This window comes from Aspergillus costaricaensis (genome assembly GCF_003184835.1).
Source record: "Aspergillus costaricaensis CBS 115574 unplaced genomic scaffold BO79scaffold_9, whole genome shotgun sequence".
Lineage (NCBI taxonomy): Eukaryota > Fungi > Ascomycota > Eurotiomycetes > Eurotiales > Aspergillaceae > Aspergillus > Aspergillus costaricensis.
The window spans coordinates 685,684-707,692 of NW_020291809.1; the positions used below are offsets into that span (position 1 = coordinate 685,684).

General features: G+C 21.2%; 1 protein-coding gene across 1 annotated transcript; it reads right to left on the reverse strand.

The window, feature by feature from the left end:
* Nucleotides 1-19,225: 19,225 nt before the first annotated feature.
* On the reverse strand, nucleotides 19,226-19,825 carry BO79DRAFT_142629 (uncharacterized protein; the record flags this gene model as incomplete). Its single annotated transcript, XM_025678287.1, has 2 exons — nucleotides 19,226-19,308; nucleotides 19,567-19,825. Coding segments are annotated over 2 exons (342 nt in total), but the record flags the coding sequence as incomplete, so codon positions are not given.
* Nucleotides 19,826-22,009: the final 2,184 nt, after the last annotated feature.

Sequence of the window (22,009 nt, forward strand, 5' to 3'; positions counted from 1 at the left end):
GCCGGCTGGTGCGATAATCTGGAGAAAAATCGAGCTTCAGCCTGAGATACAGACTACTCTATGTAATTGTCAAAGGGGATCTAAAATCTGACACATTGTATAATCAGCCTCCGTCTGGGTTTTTCCCTCTAACATATAAGAGGTTTTCCCCATACGATTCTGCGAATGCAGGGGCTCTACTATAGAATCTATGGAGAATTGCGATTGCTTTGATATTAGTATTATTATTTATTGATTATTCATAATCAAGGTTAACGTCTCATATTGAGCAATTGAGATTGACAGGTAATTGTGGAGGATGCCGCTAGAGTAAAACTGGGGGCTATCAACTGACAAAGAATGCTCAGGAATCAGTCCAAGATCCCCGGAAACCATGTTTGATCCAAGCTTCGTTTTAACTATAAGTGTGTGCGCTGTGTATGCTATTTCGCATGGAAGGCTAGAGAAACTGTATAGTTTAAGGTTCTAATCATGGACTGGTGTCGTAGTTCGGAGAAGAATTAATTGTTCTATTCACATATGAAAACTCGAGAATTTATATACAAGATAAATATCAGATTGATTGGCACCTGATATGATCGCATTCGGAGTCAGTTCTGTATACGAAGCTCTATCCCCTAGGCGTGGTGCACCGCACCCTAGGGTGTCGTTTTGCGCCGCCTATTGGGTGAGATTTGATGTCCCCTATAGTCCTCCCGCCCGCTACGCGTGTCCCTGGCCTAACCTGGCCGTTTGCCACTCTAATCTATATCAATATTTTCAATAAATATCCATATTTACTAGGTAGCATTTGTCCTATCTGCTTCTATCAAAGCCCAGCGCTAACAAGTATTACTAGTAAAATTGCGAGTACATCCACTCCTGTAGTCTAGTTCTATAAATTTCTTTCTGAAAGCATCTGCTTTCCAAGATCTCCCTGTAGAGAACTTAATATCCTATTTATTATAAAGATAAAAATTTGGAATATCCAAAACTTCTATGTTTAATTCAATAATTGTAATTAATTTTGCTTCAGATCCGTACTCTAAAAATTCTATTATGTTAATAAACTGTTAATCTAATTTATAATTAGTTATAGTCTCAGAACATCCTGTCTGCAGAAGCTATCAGAATAAAAAATATAAAAAAATAAGAAAAAAAGCAGGAGCTCGTTTTGATAAATCTTATAAAATATATGGATTAGAAACTCCTATCTTTTTTTCTTCCAGTATCTCTTTTTATAAATTTAAAGAATTTTTATTAGAATAGGTATTTGTACGTGAAAAGGGCTAGGCCCTGTCAGCCATCTGGAATCAGAATATCTATATTTTAATCTATCTGGTTCTAGATCTTGATCCAGAGATACTTATAAAAAAAATAGAAATCTCTAAAATAATAAAAAAATTTACTAGAATTATAAAAAAAAACTTTTAAAAAAATTATTTATAAGAAGAACTAACCTGTCTGTAAATTAAATAATTTTTTTTTTAATAAATTTAATTTTTTTATTAATTATTATATTTTATATAGTTCTTCCAGCTTCTTAGCCTATTATAATTTTAAATTTATTTTTTTTAAAGTATTTATCAGATAATAAACCAGTAATATATAATAATTATAATAAATTAATAAATATTTTTAATTATTATAAAAATACTATTCAAGCTAATATTATTAACTAATTAACTAAATATATTAAAAAACTAATAATTTAAAATATAAAAATATAATATATTATTTTTTAATAAAATATAATAATAAATAACAAGATTAAAGCCAGTCTTAAATAAATTAAATAATTTATTAATATTTAACTTTTACTTTTTTAGATATTTATTATAATATTTTTATTTATATTAATATTAATATTAGTATCAGTACTAGTCCAAGATCTAACTAATATAAAAAAACTAAAGTTATTAATATTTATAAGCTTTAATAAAAAGGATAAAAATAAGTTTTTAAATTAATTTAATAATATATAAATAAAAATTAGAATTAATTAATAATTTATTAATATATTAATTAAATAAATTTAATATATATTCATACTCCTGGACAGGAAAATTAAAATAAAAATTAATTTATAAATAAAAATTAATTATAAAATTTTATTTTTTTTAGTTACAACTTTAATTAATTATTTTAAATTAATCTATAAAAATTTAATTTAATAAAAAAAAATTATTAATAAGCTGTCTACTTTTAAGTAAAAAAATTAAATAATTAATAATTTTTTAATAAAAATTAATAGCCTGTTAATCAAGACTAAAAAATATAATTAAAAAAATTTAAATAAAAAGAATTTTCTATATTAAGCTCTAAATAATAATATCTATTAATAAATAATAAATATTAAATAAAAACTAGATTTTAAAGATTTTTATTAATAAGTTAAACAGATAGCTAATAAATTTATAAAAATAAATTAATTTTTAAAAAAATAATTAAGATATTTAAATATGTGGAAGCCAATCAAATAGTCAAATTTGGTGCTATCTAACAAGAATTTCTAGCATGAGGAAAGAAAGAAAGAAGCTTAAAAAAAATATATAATTATATAAAAATAAGTAAGCCATGTGAGACAGATAAATAAAGCAAATAAAATAGAAATTATATAATTCTAAGATATTATTTATCATTATATTATCTTCTTGTTTAGGTCTGGCTGCTTTTAACTAAAAATAAATTATTTTTTTTATAATTTAATATAAATTTATCAGCCTCCACAGCTGCTAACTATTGCGGGAGACGCTTGGGGGATCCGGAATAAGTAGAATATTTTATATAATAATTTCAAAGGCGGAAGAGAGTATTCTTGAAATTTTCTACTAAATACTAGATATAATTAGCTGTATTAGATACCAGTTATTTAATTTTATATTAAAGATAATTATATTACAGATAACTAGTTAGAATATTCTTAATCTCTTATTTTATCTGATTATTAATTTTAATAGATATAATAGTATCTTAAATTTATTCTAGTAATAGATTAAATATATTATACAGATAAAATTTCTTGGGATAGAAAACAGGATATATATATATATTCTCAGAAAAGTAAATCTTATAAATATTATTAATTTTATTAATAATAAGTACAGGATTATATCAGCTTTTTAATAATTTTTATAAAAGCTGGTTCCATCTTTAGTTATAGATATTAATAAAAATTTTATTATTAATATTAAAATTAACAAGATAGTAAAACTAGTTAACTTATTATATTTACTAGTTCTATATTTTTTAGATTTTATCTTATATAAAGATCCAGACTTGTTCTATATAATAAGTAAACTTATAGATTTAGTCTCAGGTAACAGTATATAGTAGTAGATCTATTAAAAAGATTTAATTAAATAATATTCAGAATTTATATTCTTTCTTAATTATAAATAAAAATAATCTGGTAGATTTATAGAACAGAGCTGTAGTAGTAAAATTAATAAATAATAATAATTCTAACTAGTTATTCTAGAAATAATTAATAAATAGAATAAATTACTGGATTATATATTAATTAATAATTTCTGTTTACTCATTAGTCTGCAGATAATATATTATTAAAAGCTTTAATTTAATTTATAGAATTCAGTATAGTTTATTCTAAAAATCAGCTATAAATTAATTTTTTTAGTTAGAGATAATAATATCAGAAAATCTTATTTAAATATAAATTCAGTTAATAAACAGGCGGGCTATGTCTTGTATAAAGATTTATTTTATATAAAAAATAAATATTATATACTTACTGAGATAATCTATCACTATAAAGATAATATTAAATCTGTAATAATTCTTTAAAAAAAAGTAGAAATTTATAAATATATATTACTATGGCTAATTAGAAATCAGAAAAAATTAGAATAGTCTAGATAATAAATTTTAATATATATTTTTTTTTTATAAATTAAATAATTATCTATATAATATTAGATATTTCTGTTCCAAGTGCTCCAGAAGTATTATTATTTAATTAATATTATTATTTTTATTTATCTAGAATAAGCCAGTAATAGTTATTAGTAGATTTTATCTAGTAATTAAATCTGCAGATTATCTTTATTAAAAATTATTAATTTATTTTAATATAGAAGCAGTTTATTTTATAAAAAATAATTAATTTTTTACCAGCAGGCTTATTCCTAAAGATCTTCTAAGAAAAAATAAATATAATTTACTTCTAGAATATAATCTATAATATAAAGATTTTATTTTATGGAAACTACTAATACTGGATTAAAAACTATATCAGATTCTAGAAACTCAGGTTTTAGCAATATTTAGTAATAATAGTTACTAGTTATTTCTAAATTAATCTTTTTTTATATAAAATAGTCAGCTAGTGTATTATTCTTTTTTAGTTAATATTTAATAATAAAATAATATTAAAATAGTATCTCTGCTCAGCAGACCTGCTGAATATTAAATTTTTTAATAATTATAAAATATTTCAGGACTTAGTAATTTATAAGAATTATAAATTTTTTTAATTATTACAGGCTCTCTAGTTCTGTTTTTTATTCTATAAAGATATATATAATAATTAGTATTTTCTTATTATAAATATCATAGTTATATTTAGATAAAGATATAATCTTTAAATAATAAATTACAGGATATTATATATTCTTAATTTATTAATAAAGAATTTTTATAATTATTCTATCAGCTGCATCAGTTTTAATATATATAGATTTAAATAAATTATAATAAATTAATATAAGAGTTAATATTAAAATCTGTTTCAGAGTCTGGAAGACTATCTTATAAAATTAGTTCTAGATAAATAGAATATTTTTCTAGATAAGCTGATTTATAGACTTAGTAATCTAGCTATAATTTTTTATAAAATACTAGTAGAAATTATAGAATCTGAGAAATAACTAGATTTTTTTAATAGTAATCAGGTATTACTATTTTATAATTATAGTAGTTTTTATAGAATTAATCTGAATACTAATAATAGTAATAATAAATTCTAGAAATCTAGTTTTTATTATATAAAATTTATATTTATAAATTATTACTTGGAGTCCAGCTGCCTAAAAATATTTAAAAATTTAGTAAATATAAAATTTATATTTTATCTTATTTTTACTGAAGATTAATATATTATTTATATATATTATGATAAACTTATCTAGAAAATCTATAAGAATCTTATTAATAAGATACTGGAAAGCTGCTGGTCTGTTTATAAATTTAAATAATAATATTTAATATTTAAAGATTTTATAACAGATTTAGAAAGTAGTTAAATCTTTAGATTTAGGATCTATATAAATACAGTAGAAATTTTAATAGATATTAAATTTTATAAATATTTTTATATTCTGGAGACAGTCTATTATTTTATTAATTAAGAAAATAAGATAGGGATTCTTACAGATCAGAATATTAAGTTTTTAGTAATTAATATACAGATATAATTTTTTTCCAGATTTCTTTATTATTAGAATAAAAGAGATAAACAGGGCTGTACTAAATATAATAAATTTTTTTTTTAAATTTTTAATAATATAATTGCAGGCAGTTTTGAGTTTTTTTAGAATTATCTTATAAAAAAAAGTTATTTCTAATAAATTATTTTTTTTTAGTTAAATATAATAATTATAGAGTCAGAAAACAGATAAAATATTTAATTCTTTTTTAAAAAAGATATTTACTAGATTATAATAATATTTAAAAAGAGTCTGCTTTATTTTCTTTTTCTTAATTAATTTAAATATTTTATTATCAGAATTTATCTTTTCTGTAATAGCCTTCTTGATTATATTTAGAAATATAATAAATATTTTTAATTTAAAATTCTAAAGATATTTATAGAAAGTAGCAGCCTTAATAAAAGTTATCTTAATTTTTTTAAAAATATTTCTTTCCTGGAAGCTCTGGAGAGTCTTTAAAATTTAATATTAGAAATTCTAGTCTACTAAATTTTAGTATATCTTAATTAAAATCTTCTGTAAAGTATTCTAGTAGATTTAAAATATTTTAAATTTTATTTTAGAAGAGAATATCTGTAATAAGATATTAATTATTCTTTAGAAATTATAGTCTTATCAGGTAGTATCTTATTAATAATTCTAATTAATTAAATATTATAATAAGATATTTTAGAGAATTTATTATAATAGTCCAGTCTTGACTTCATCTTATAGAGAAAAATAATTAAATTATACTAACTTATTTTACTAGTAATCTAGTAAGATTTCTTGTTTTATAAATTATATTTATTTTAGAATAATATTATAGTGGCCTAATTTAAATATCAGAAATAGTATATTATAGAATTAGTATCTGTTAACTATGAGTATAAGTCAGATAATATAAATTAAAAATACTATAATCTTATTATTAAAGCTTGTAATAATATAGTTAGTCTTAAGAAAAATAATATTAATTTAGAATTAGCAGGCTATCTAAATAATAAAGATAATATTTATATAAATATAAATATTAGCTCTGGTATTAACAAGAGTATATATAGATATTATTAATCTATTATTTAATATTAGAGTTTTAATAATAAAACTTTTATTCTCTTGGCCTAGTAGATCTTATAAATCTAATAAATTAATATTAATATTTATTTTATTTAAAAAGAAAACTTTTTCTAGATACTGTTTTTTATTAAATTACTATCTTCTATTATCTTTAATAGCTTAATTTAATTTATTTTCTTTTTTAAATAATCCTGGATTAAGTATCCTTATTTCTAACAGATAAAGTAATATTCTTTAATTATTATATAAATATATTTCTCTGACTCCATGCTGGTAGTGCAGCTGGTATTATAAAAAATCTTAATTAAAATAAAGAAAATTATAGTTATAATAATAATAATAATTAATATAGATAACTGGTAATTTAGGACACTTATCTTATTACAGTATTTTATTATATTATTAATTAAATCTGATAATCAGACATATTCTTTAATATATTATTTAAATATTATATTATTATTATTAAAGCAGGATATTATCAGCTTCTATAATTTAAATAAAAAATATTAGTAAAGATTCTCTTTTTAATAAACTTTAGTAATATCTGTCTTTACAGTAAGGTAGTAGAATATAAATATAAAATTATAAAATTTATTATTAATTATTATTTTAAGCTCCTGATACTGTCAGTATATATTATAAGATTTATTTAAATTAATATAAATAATTTTTAGATATTTAAGTATGTCAGTTATATTTATATAGAGATTTAGAATATCAGAACAGAATTAGAGGACTAAATATTTTCTAATATTATTTTTATAATAACTAGTTATATAAGCTTATTAAATAGCAGCTGTACTCAGGTGGTCTATATTAATTTCTAGTTTTTATTATATTATAAAAAGTTAGTCTTCAAAGCTGATAATCTTATTATTATTAAATAAAGATAAATCAGAAATCTTTATTAATTTTTTAGATTTAGGAGCCTTAGCTGCTTGGCTATTCTAGTTATTAAATTAGAAAAGCTAGATAATATATAGATTATATTTATATATTATTTTATTATAATTATTATTAAGCTTGTTCTGCTGATAAATAATTTTATATATTTCTATTTTTATTTCTTTTATAATACAGAGGATTATATTAAAGATTTTATCAGGATTTTTTATATATAATTTATAAAACTAGTTATAAATAATATTTCTTTTACTATCAGGCTTTCCTCCCAGTAAAATTATTAGATATTATTAAGAGTTTACAGTACTTAGTACTGATTCAGTATAATTTTTTCTAATTATTATAAATATTCTTATTAATTATTCTAGTTCAGGTCTTAGTTAGATTATTTTATCTTAGCTATATTTAGTATTACTAAGTATATATAAAAAGAAACACCAGCTACTAAGCTAGGTAGCTGGTGATATATAATATTAACTTAAGAAATAAAAGATAGAATAATACTAAAAATTATATAGAAGCTGATTAAATAGTTAAATTTAATATTATCTAATAAGAATTTCTAATATAAGAAAAGAAAGAAAGAAGCTCAAGAAGAATATATAATTATATAAAGATAAGTAAGCCATGTAAGACAGGCAAACAAAGCAAACAAAACAGAAGTCATGTGACCCTGAGATGTCACTCGCCGTCACAAAATACCTGGACAGATAATATTATTTTTAAAAAAATAATTATAAATAATATTATAAATTAAAAATTTATAGTAGTAAGTACAGGATCTATTTAATAAATTTAATAAATATTAAAAAAAATATTAATTAAATATTATAAAATAAGATTTTATCTATACTATAAATTCTTAGAATATTATATTATTAAATATTCTTATTTACTACTATAATATTTTTAAGACTTGAAAAGTAAAATTTATTAAATTTTATTTAAAAATAATCCAGCTGGTAAAGCTAGTTAAATATTAAAAAATCTAATTATTTAATAATTTTTAATTTTAAAAAAAATATAATTCTCTTAGATTATTATCTAGAAGAATATATATTAATTAATTATAATTATAAAAAATTTAAAAAAAAAATTTAAGGATTTAAAGATTATTACACTTTTTTTATATTAAAATTAATTAATAAAATTTATTTTATAAATATTTTAATTAATACTAGCTGTATATCTTACAGAATAATTAACTAGAATTTTATAAATAAAAATAAACTAGAATATATCTTTATTAAATCCTGAAATATTAAAAAATTTAAAAAAAAGAAAATCTATATAACTAAATTAATAAAAATATTATTAAATATAAATAAAAATCTATAAAAATATATATATCTTTATATTCTATTATATATATATAAATATAATATTATATTAGGACTTCTATAAATAAAATACTAGAATATAATATTTTAAATTAAAGATTTTATATTTTATATCTAGAACACGGGAATAGAAATATAATATAAATAAAAATAAAATTATTTTTTAATATTATTTATAATTTCTGCCAACACATAGTGCATTTAAAAAAATTAAAAAAAAAAAAAAATTTAATAAAATTATTTATAATAAGTTTAACAGATATTAACAAGATCTTTTATAAATTTAATTAATTAAAAAATCTTATAAAAATAGAAAATAAGCTACTAGACTTCTATTATAAATACTTAGATATTTTTAGTAAAATAATAATAAATATTTTATTATTTTATTACCCGGAAGTAGACCATGCCATAAAAATAATTAAAAATATTAAAAAAAAAAAAAAAGATTTTTTAGGGCTTTCTTTATCAGATAAATTAATTAAAATTTTTAATATTATAAAAAACTCTGATTAATTTCCTGGAAAAAAAATTTATAAAAATTAGTAATTCTCTAGTAGTTATATTTATATTATTTATTTTAAAATTTAATAATAATTTATATTTCTATACAGACTACTAGATATTTAATTAAATAATAATAAAGAACCAGTATTCTTTACTATTTATTTAAGAAATTTTTTAATATATTTTAAAAATTTATTATTATACTAAGCTGGATGTTATCCAGACCTTTTATTATATTTAAATTAAAAAAAAAATAAATAAAAAATTATATTTTATATTTATTTTAAATTATTTAAATAACTGGTAATCCTGTTTAGGCTTATTAATTATTTAAATATATTTTAATAATATATTAACTAGATTTTATAGAAATTTCTTAATAAATTTTACTTTATTTATATTAATAATATTTTTATCTTTATAAATAAGAATCTAATTATATATTATATTTAAATATAATAAATATTAAAATATTTATAAAATATAAGTCTCCAAGTAGATATTAATAAATATAAATTTAAGATAACTACTATAAAATATCTAGAATTTATTATTAAGATAAAAAAAGAGATTTATATAGATTTTATTAAAATCTAAATTATATAAAATTAAAAAATATTGAAAACTATCTATAATATTAAGATTTTTTTAGAATTTACTAACTTCTATTAATAATTTTTTAAGAATTAAAAGATTTACTTAAAATCTTTAATATAATTTATTAAAAAAAATATCAAATTTAGCTGGATACTAAAGATCTAAAAAATATTTAAAATTTTTAAAAAAATCTTTATTACTGCTCCTGTCCTTATATATTAAAATTTTAAATAAAAAATATTAATAAAAATTAATTTTTTTAAATAATATACAGAAGAAATATTATTCTAATAAAATAATTAAAAAATTCTTTATTTAATAATATATTTTTTAAAAAAAAATCTATCTACAAAATATAATTACTAGATTTATAATAAGAAATTACTAATAATTATTTAAATTTTATAAGAATAAAAGTTAGAGCTTATTATATTTTCTTATTTTAAAATTCTCAGTAATTATTAAAATCTAGAATATTTTATAATTTAATAATAATTTATAAAATAATAAATATATTAAATCTAGTTTTTGAGCTGTTTTAACTTCATAATTAATTATTATTTAAAAATAATAAATATTTAATTAAATATTTTATTTTAAAGATTCTAGAATATATCCAAGAAGAAAGATAAGTATATTATAAATTAAAAAATCTAATTATTTAATTTTATATTTAAAGAAGAACTTACTTATATAATATTTATTAATAAAATTTTTAATAAAAAAATTTCCGCCAACCCAGAGCCTGGAAAACTAATATTAAATAATTTATAAGAATAAATAAAATAAATTAATAAAAATCTGAAAAAATATTATAAAATAATAATTAAAAATAAATTTAAATTTTTTAAATAATTAAAATTAAAAGTCTTTATTATAAAATATTAATTAAATATAAACTAATATCTGTTTTTTTAAAAGTAAGTCTGGATTTCTAATTCAAAGTTTTTATAAACTTAGATTATTTAAAAAATTTATAATAATATAATTATTAGATATTCTGGACAGGACTAGACTTATAAAATAATTATTTATTATTATTATTAATTAAATATAAATAAAGATATCTACTAGTTCTATTATAATTATAATAATTATAAAATTAATTATATTTAAAAAGATTATAAGTAAGATCTCTTAAAACTATTATTAATTTTTAATTAATCTTAATAAAATATTATTATTAACTTCCTGATAAATCTTCTGGAGTCTTAAGATTATAAAAATATTATAATTATTAATTAATTAATTAATTAAAAATATTATTATTAAAACTGTCTTGAACATAGATATAAAAAATTTTATAAATATATTTATTTAAATATTTTATAGTTATTATAAAATATTTTAGTTAATGGTTTTAGACTATAATTTTTAATTTATAAATAAATTATAAATAATCCTATATAAGATCTTAGATATTAAATAATATTTTTTTATTATTTATTATTCTGAAATAAATGGAGTAATAAAGTATTAAATTATAATTATTAAAATCTTTTTATAATATTTTATAAATTAATAATAAATTAATTAATAAAAATTACTGCCTCTGGTACAGCTAGTTTTAAATAATTAAGATTTTATATTAATAAAAATAAGTCTTTTTTTCTTATAATATAACTTTTATATAAAATTTTTAGATTTAAGTATTAAAATAAATTTTCTAAAATATAACCAGACCAGGAATCCCTGAGAATAAGTTAAAATTATTCTTAATAAATTTTAAAAAATTTAAAATATTATTAGTTTAATAATAACAGCAGTATAAGAAGTATAAAAATAATATATTAATTAATAATAAAATCCTGTTTTTTATTATAAAGAAAATAATAAAATCTAGTTAGATTTAAAAAATATTATAATTAATTAATCTAGTAAGAAATTAGACTAGTAAAATATAAAATTTATAATATTAAAATAAATTAGAATATATATATATAGACTAGATATATTATTTAAAATTTATTTAATATTTTATATTAATTTATTCTGATCTGCTGCTATAGACTTTTTATTTATTTAAAAAATAATTAATTAATAATCAGATATTATTATTACAGAAAATAATATTAAAAAATATATTATTAAAAAAATTATAAATAAAAAAAATATATTTTAAAGAAAATACAGTTATAAAAAAATATTTTTAATTAAATAGAAGAAATATACTAAATCTATATAAAAACTAGTAATTAAATTTTATAATATTAAGATTTATAAATACTAATATAATTTTATTTATTTATTTTATTTAAAAAAATTTATATCAGCCCAGCTGTATTATAGTAAAAAAAATAATAATTAAAAAAGACTAGACTCTATTAGTTATCTAAAATTAGAATATCTATATTTTAATTTATTTAGTTCTGGACCTTAATCTAAAAATATTTATAAAAAAAATAGAAATTTCTAAAGTAATAAAGAAGTTTACTAAAGTTATAAAAAAAAATTTCTAAGAAAATTATTTATAAGAAGAACTAATCTATCTGTAAATTAAATAATTTTTTTTCTAATAAATTTAATTTCTTTATTAATTATTATATCTTATATAGTCCTCCCGGCTTCTTAGCCCGTCACAGTACACCGTCCATTAGTTTAATTATAAGGATAAAGTACTATATAATAATTAGTATAATATATTCTATCAGTATTCTATAACTTATCTTACAGTATACTACTATTATATAATAATATTTCTCCAGTACCCTCTTCCTTCCTTTTATATTTCTGTTTCCTGGATAAGTCTTAGTAAGTAGTTAACTCATACACTTCTCCAGACCACACTAATTGTTAGAGGCGATGTAGGAGATGTGATAAGTTTTAATTTATATATAAATACTAGTAATTATTCTGCTTTGAACTTGTTACTATTTATCTAAGATACTGGAAGAGCTAGTAAGATATAAGATAAAAATAATTATATAATCTTATCTAATTTTTGTGTTTTACTGTCCAGTATTATTTATGTAATTTATCAAATTATAATAAGCTGGCTGCTTTATTTTAAGATTATTTTCTAAAGACTATATTCCTATAGTTATAGAGAAGTCTATATAATAACGCACAATAGTCTCTTTGCGTCCGCTCCGAATTGGTTGTCTTTGTGTGCTGCCTTTTATCACCAATGCGTTCTCATCTGAGTGTCGGGTACGCGGTGGCTGGTATAAAAACCAAATCGGCATATGCATGATCTCGTTATTCTGATATCCATATTGTACCTACAACGACAGGCTTTGACTTCTGCAGCATTGTGTTAGACATTCCTGTTGGTGCTTTTCATAGTATGTAAGTATACCCACCTGTGACGGGCTAAGAAGCCGGGAGGACTATGTAAGATATAGTAATTAATAAAAAAATTAAATTTATTAAAGAAAGAATTATCTAATTTACAGATAAATTAATTCTTCTTATAAATAATTCTCTTGGAAGTTTTTTTTTATAACTTTAATAAATTTTTTTATTATTTTAAAGATTTTTATTTTTTTTATAAATATTTTTAGATTAAGGTCCAGAACCAGACAGATTAGAATATAAATATTTTAATTTTAAATAATTAATAAAATCTAGTTTTTTTTAATTATTATTTTTTTTATTATAATATAGCTAGGCCGATATAAATTTTTTTTTAATAAAATAAATAAATAAAATTATATTAATATTTATAAGTTTTAGTATTATAAAGCTCAGTTACTGATTTTTATATAAATTTAATATATTTTTTTTATTTAATTAAAAATATTTTTTTATAGCTATATTTTTCTTAAAGTATATTTTTTTTATTTATAATTTTTTTAATAATATATTTCTCAGTGCTATCTTCTGTGATAATAATATTTAATTATTAATTAATTATTTTTTAAATAAATAAAGAATCTGTAGTAGCAGGTTAAAATAAATTAATATAAAATATTAAATAAATTTTAAATAATATATCTAGCTTATATATATATATTTTAATTTATTTTAATATTATAAATTTTATATTTTACTAGTCTAACTTTTTATTAAATTAATTAATTATAATATTTTTTAAATTTAATTAGATTTTATCATTTTCTTTATAGCAGAAAGTAGGATTTTATTATTAATTAATATATTATTTTTATATTTCTTATATTACTATTATTATTAAGTTAATAATATCCTGGATTTTTTAAAATTTATTAAAAATAATTTTAATCTATTTTTAAAGATTCCTAATTTAATTATATTTTAAAAAGTCTATTTTAATATTTAAATTTAAGGATTTTATATAAAAACTATATTATAAAAAAAAAAAAACTTATTTTTATTAATATAAAATTTTAATTATTTAAAGCTAGTTATACCAGGGGCAGTAATTCTTATTAATTAATTTATTATTAATTTATAAAATATTATAAAAAAATTTTAATAATTATAATTTAATATTTTATTACTCCATCTGTTTCAGAATAATAAATAATAAAAAAATATTATTTAATATTTAAAATCTTATATAAAATTATTTATAATTTATTTATAAACTGAGAGCCGCGGTCTGAAACTATTAATTAAAATATTTTATAATAATTATAAAATATTTAAATAAATATATTTATAAAATTTTTTATATCTATGCTCAGGACAGCTTTAATAATAATATTTTTAATTAATTAATTAATAATAATTATAATATTTTTATAATCTTAAGACTCTGGGAGATTTACTAGAAAATTAATAATAATATTTTATTAAGATTAATCAGAAATTAGTAGTAGTTTTAAAAAATCTTACTTATAATTTTTCTAAATATAATTAACTTTATAGCTGTTATAATTATAATAAAATTAATAAATATTTTTATTTATATCTAGCTAGTAGTAATAATAAATAATTATTTTATAAATTTAATTTTATTTAAAATATTTAGTAATTATACTATTATAGACTTTTTAAATAATTTAAATTTATAAGGACTCTGAATTAGAAATTTAAACTTATTTTTAAAAAAATAAATATTAGTTTATATTTAGTTAATATTTTATAATAAAGATTTTTAATTTTAACTGTTTAAAGAATTTAAATTTATTTTTAATTATTATTTTATAATATTTTTTTAAATTTTTATCAGCCTGTTCTATTTATTTTTATAAATTATTTAATATTAATTTTCTAGGTTTTAAACTGGCAGAGATTTCTTTATTAAAGATTTTATTAATAAATATTATATAAATAAGCTTTTCTTCAGATACAGAATAAAATAATTAGATTTTTTAATTTATAATATATTTATTTTTTTTCTTAAGCATATTTTAGAATCTTTAAGATAAAATATCTGATTAGATATTTATTATTTCTGGATAATAATTAATTATAAAATTAAAATAATTTAAAAATTAAATCTAATATATTTATTATTTTGTAAGCTATTATTAGATTATAAAATATTTTAAATTTTAATAATTATTAAGAATTTTAAAATAAAAAAATATAATAAATTCTAGTTTTTATTTTTACAGGACTTAAATAATTACTAATAATTTTTTATTATAAATTTAATAATTATATTTTATAAATAGATTTTTTTTTAAGAAGTATATTACTAGATAAAAAATTTCTTAATTATTTTATTAAAATAATATTTTTTTTATATATTATTTAAAAAAATTAATTTTTATTAATATTTTTTATTCAAGATCCTAATACATGAGGATAAAAATAATAATAAAAATTCTTTTAAATATTTTAAATATTTTTTAGATTTCTGGTGTCCAGCTGAACTTAATATTTTTTTTAATAAATTATATTAAAGATTTTAAATAGATTTTCCAGTCCTTAAAAAACTACTAATAGAAATTAGTAAATTCTAAAAAAATTCTAATATTATAAATAGTTTTTAGTATTTTTTAGTCCTGTATAATCTAGATTTTAATAAAATTTATATAAATTTTTTTTCTTACTTTAATAATAAATTCTAGGTATTTTATAGTAGTTATTTTAAATTTATATTTATTAATATTTATTTAGAGATCTATATCTTATAAATATTCTAATATTTATTATACTTAAATATAATATATAATCAGACTTTTATTTATAAAAATAAGAATATTATTAATATAAATAAAACAGAATTTATTAAGAAATTCTTATAAAATTTAATTAATATATTATTAAAATATATTTAAATAATTAATAAGTCTGAACAAGACTATTAATTATTTAAATAATTTAAAATAAATATAAAATATAATTTTTTATTTATCTTCTTCTTTAATTTAAATATAATAAAAGATCTAAATAATATCCAGCTTAGTATAATAATAAATCTTTAAAATATATTAAAAAATTTCTTAAATAAATAATAAAAGATACTAGTCCTTTATTATTATTTAATTAAATATTTAGTAATCTGTATAAAAATATAAATTATTATTAGATTTTAAAATAAATAATATAAATATAACTACTAGAAAATTATTAATTTTTATAAATTCTTTTTTTAGAAGATTAATCAGGATTTTTTATAATATTAAAAGTTCTAGTTAATTTATTTAATAAAGAGAATTCTAAGAAATTTTTTTTTTTTTTAATATTTTTAATTATTTTTATAGCATGGTCCATCCCCGGGTAATAAAATAATAAAATATTTATTATTATTTTATTAAAAATATTTAAATATTTATAGTAGGAGCCTGGTAGCTTATTTTCTATTTTTATAAAATTTTTTAATTAGTTAAATTTATAAAGAGTTTTATTAATATTTATTAAGCTTATTATAAACAGTTTTATTAAGTTTTTTTTTTTTTAATTTTTTTAAGTGTACTATGTGTTGGTAAAAATTAAAAATAATATTAAAAAATAATTTTATTTTTATTTATATTATATTTCCACCTCTATACTTTAGATATAAAATATAAAATTCTTAGTTTAAAATATTATATTCTGGTACTTTATCCACGGAAATCTTAATATAATATTATATTTATATATATATAGCAGGATATAAAAGTATATATATTTCTATAAATTTTTATTTATATTTAATAATATTTTTATTAATTTAGTTATACAGGCTTTCTTTTTTTTAAATTTTTTAATATTTTAAAATTTAATAAGAATATACTCCAGTTTATTTTTATTTATAAAATTTTAATTAATTATTCTATAAGATATACAGCCAGTATTAATTAAGATATTTATAAAATAAATTTTATTAATTAATTCTAATATAAAAAAGATATAATAATCTTTAAATTTTTAAATCTTTTTTTTAAATTTTTTATAATTATAATTAATTAGTATATACCTCTCCAGGTAATAATCTAGGAAAATTATATTTTTTTTAAAATTAAAAATTATTAAATAATTAAATTCTTTAATATCTGGCTGGTTTTACTGGCTAGATTATTTTTAAATAAAATTTAATAAATTTTATTTTTTAAATCTTGGAGATATTATAATAGTAAATAAAAATATTTAATAATATAATATTCTAAAAATCTGTAGTATAAATAAAGTTTTATCTTATAATATTTAATTAATATTTTTTTTAATATTTATTAAATTTATTAAACAGGTCTTATACTTGCTGCTATAAATTTTTAATTTATAATATTATTTATAATTATTTTTTTAAAAATATTATTTATCTAAATATTTAAATATTTTAATTATTTTTTTAAGAATTAGTTTATTTTTATAAATTTATTAGTTATTTATTTAATTTATTAATAAAAATTTTTAAAATCTAGTTTCTGTTTAATATTTATTATTTATTAATAAATATTATTATTTAGAGCTTGGTATAAAAAATTTTTTTTATTTAAATTTTTTTAATTATATTTTTCAATCTTAATTAACAGGCTATTAATTTTTATTAAAAAATTATTAATTATTTAATTTTTCTGCTTGAAAATAAATAATTTATTAATAATTTTTTTTTATTAAGCTGGATTCTTATAGATTTATTTAAAATAATTAATTAAAATTATAATTAAAAAAACTAGAGTTTTATAATTAATTTTTATTTATAAATTAATCTTTATTTTAATTTTTTTATTTAAAAATATAAATATATACCAGATCTATTTAGCTGGTATATTAATAAATTATTAATTAATTTTAATCTTTACTTATATATTATTAAATTAATTTAAAAATTTATTTTTATTCTTTTTATTAAAACTTATAAATATTAATAATTTTAGTTTTTTTATATTAGCTGAATCTTAAACTGGTATTAATACTAATATTAATATTAATATAAATAAAAATATTATAATAAATATTTAAAAAGATAGAAATCAGATATTAATAAATTATTTAATTTATTTAAAACTAGCTTTAATTTTATTATCTATTATTATATTTTATTAAAAAATAATATATTATATTTTTATATTCTAGATTATTAATTTTTTAATATATTTAATTAATTAGTTAATAATATTAGCTTAAATAATATTTTTATAATAACTAGAAATATCTATTAATTTATTATAATTATTATATATTGCTGGTCTATTATCTGATAAATATTTTAAAAAAAAATAAATTTAAAATTATAACAGGTTAAGAAGCTGAAAGAATTATATAAAATATAATAATTAATAAAGAAGTTAAATTTATTAGAGAAAGAATTATCTAATTTATAAATAAATTAATTTTTCTTATAAATAATTCTTCTGAAAATTTTTCTTTATAACTTTAGTAAATTTCTTTATTATTCTAAAGATTTCTATTTTTTTTATAAATATCTCCAGGTCAAGGTCCAGAACCAGACAGGTCAGAACATAGATGTTCCGATTCCAGATGGCTGACAGGGCCTAGCCCTTTTCACCACCCTGTGGCCTATGTACAAAGCCATCGCGTATGTCGAAAGAAAGACAATCTGCTCGTCCTTTGTCGGAGGATTCCAGTCTTCTGGTACCAGATGCTACTCGTTATCCCAGGTCCTTTGAACAACAGACCATGCCGCTAGTCCATTTCTCCAGGCCCTTGTAGTGGCAGAGATCATAGAAGGGTTCCAGTCTCACAGAGTGAACCACCATCTAGGACACATTCACAATATGCAGTTTTGGGCATGTATGATTGTCTTTCGGGTGCTCCACCATGAAGACAGGGCATTGGACGCATACCTTGTGCGTTGAGGTACCCTGATATCGGGTACCTTGCGATACCCTTTGGGATACATGGACGATTTGAAGTCGCCAAATTTGCATCGATCAACCGGGAGCGAACGACACCCCCTTCCCCATAGCCTGTCCAATGTGCTGGATAATTATCTGTAAGACACAGTCTTCTCCCCGTACAGCCGTAACGGTCTCTTTTGGCAGATCATATGTTCAAAGGCCCAGCGAAGTCGATCTTATGTATCGCACTGCTATTGGTAGTGCGTATGTCAGTAGCCATGCCACGTCTTTAGTAAATCCAGCTCCCTGAACGCACGCAGTTTTCTTTTCCTGCAAAGCTGAATGCTTTGAAGATTCCCTCTTCTGTCGGACCTATAGTACATTAGTATATGGGGCTAGCGCTGAACGGAATACTCGACACTTACAATTGCAAGCAAGGCCACTTGCTGCGGCGTCAACGCATCGTCTAGCCAAAATGGGGCGTTAGTCTGTGTGTTGGCGGAAGTGCCCTTGGCTTCGCCTTGCAGCGCCTCAAAATCTTCATCAGACAGGTCCATGTCATCAAGCTCCTCATCAAGCAGCCGCTTAGCAGCCTCACTAAGATCATGTAATTATGCACTTCTCGATCACTCGAGTACCACTGAACAAATGGGCATGGATATGGAACTTCCGAGTTCACCCTATCACCCAAGTGATCAGTCTGCGGATCGTGAGGCATGCTCTTTGCGTCGGATCCCACGCGCGCAGGAAGGATATTGAGCATGACTTCTGTCATTCTGCTCATACCAACGTTTTCACGGTTGCTGTCGATGGTAAATCCCATGTCCGAAAAAGCATTTGCGGAAGTGATCACCCAGTCATTTATAATGACTTTCGACTCCTTGCCTTGGCTTGAATCCGTAGTCGCAACTTTAGGTATCTCCGCTCCCAAAGACCGCCTCCTCTTGCGAAGAGAGCATGACGATATCCAACAACCTGTGCCATGTAAGGTGTGACAACTGTCACATCCTTTCCGCTGTAACCGCCATTTTGAAGGTTCTCGGGGATCAATCGCAATACCCACAGCCTATTTCCGTCGTTTGGATGGGATTCGTTCCTCTGAAACGAGGCATGCGAGAGATTGCTAAGGATTCTCCTTGCATCTCGTCCCGGCAAGTTCTTCGGAGAACTGACGACTCTTAATCCTATATTATCTCATCATATTCTGGGATCTGTTGGATACAGTTATTCCAGCGGCCAGCGGAAGGCATCAGGTGTGAAATCTCCTCCACGAAAGTGGAGTCCACCCTGATCACGCTTTGGGAAAAGAATTTCCAGTTCAGTTCGCTGTCAATCATTGTCCAAGCACGGTGGAGGTTGACTTGCCTTCTATATTCCAAGATGGAGGTTCCGGATCCTCCGAAAGACACTGTTCCAGATTTAGTCCAAAGCTGATAGCTGTTATTTCTGTGGCCGCCTCATTCTTCGCTGTCATTTCCTCCAACAGGTCCCTATCTGAAAGAAATATCTGGGGGTTGACATCCCCTTAATAGATATTCCGGACATCTGGTTGCGAGGTAGAAGCCGACCAAGCCAAGTCACGAGGATAGCCTCGCGTAGTTGTGTCGAGTTCCGGACTGGACTGGGTATTTGATTAGGCCAAGTATCGATCGCGGGACCAAGACACAGCAGCGCTATCCAGCGCCGCTCGCGACCCGACAGCCACTATAACCCTGACTGGGAGATTTATAATGGTTGGACAACGCTTGTACTCGATAACGTCGAACGTGATCGCCAGGCATGACGAGGCAACAGGAAAGCTGTTAGACAACACCGCGGGAAGCGTCGCGGCAGACGTAGTGGAAGAGACAGGACAAGAAAAAGACGCGTAGCAGACGATTCACCAGTGTAGTTCCTAGGAGAGCGACAAAATAGACATGTAGAGGCCGGTGCAGAACCGAGGAATCACCCATGCCACGAGCTCTGCTATTCCAGGAATATACCCTTCTGTCCCCGGACTTACTACTACGGGAGTAGTATTGAAATTGTCCAGAGCCTTTGGAATATGAGGAACGACCACCGACAGTCCTTGCGTATTGTTGCACCATTTCAACCACCTGCCCTAAGCGATGTTGGCATACTAGCCAGGCCCTATGTGGCCCGGAAGATGAGCTTGGTAGTCACTTCCTGTGCTCACTGATCGGTCGTAATATAGAGATGATATCTGCAGGTCCATGACTGTCAGGTTTGCTCTCGTGGTGCAGCCGACAACGGCGTTATGGCGGTTCATCAATGTCTCGATTGTATTCTTCCGCCGTTGGCTGTCATGTGTATGACGGGGATTTGGATTTTCTGCGAGCCCTGTCCTTTGTGTATCCCGGGGCAGAGGGTATGTATGATTCTTATGGTGCTGGGCAGTAAAAATTCAATCTATCTGTATATGAGGAACCTGCCACCCGTATAAGTTCTATCTTCCTATCAGGGATGACAACTGCAGGGGCTAAGCTAGATATGGTGACTCTTTTCTGACGACATCTGGGACAGAACCCAGTGCCGATCCCAGCGAAAGCATTTATAACCACTTGCAGTGTCGGTTAGGAGGAGTGCCAGAAGCACCTAAGAACCTTTTAGTGTGCAAACGCCTGTTCATAGGGATCGGCCCGTGGATGACTCCCGAAACTGTCAAGGACTTGGCGGTAGAGTCATGTACTCCTAGCAGTTTCATACCTTTGGCGAGGCTGGACTTGGCGAAGTCCCCTCGGACGGGTCGAATAATACCCCAAATTAGCATCTGCCCTTGTTCGGTTAGAAATCCTAGTCCTCGCTTTGCTTTCTGGTTGTTCCTGATCTGTCTAGCGTCTTTACTAAATTGTTCTTGCTCTGTTCGAGGTTTGCTTTCTGGAGATAGGTGGGGATCAAATGCTATACTCCTTGAAGGCAGATCACACGCCGTGCTTGGAAAATCGTATTGTAAAGCCGACTGTGGCTATTGTATCTCTTCCGCAGACGAGGATATTAATAACATCGCCACTTCGTGTACATCCGGAAAGGACAGATAGTTGCAGGAGTTCTGCAATATCACGGCCTATCGGTC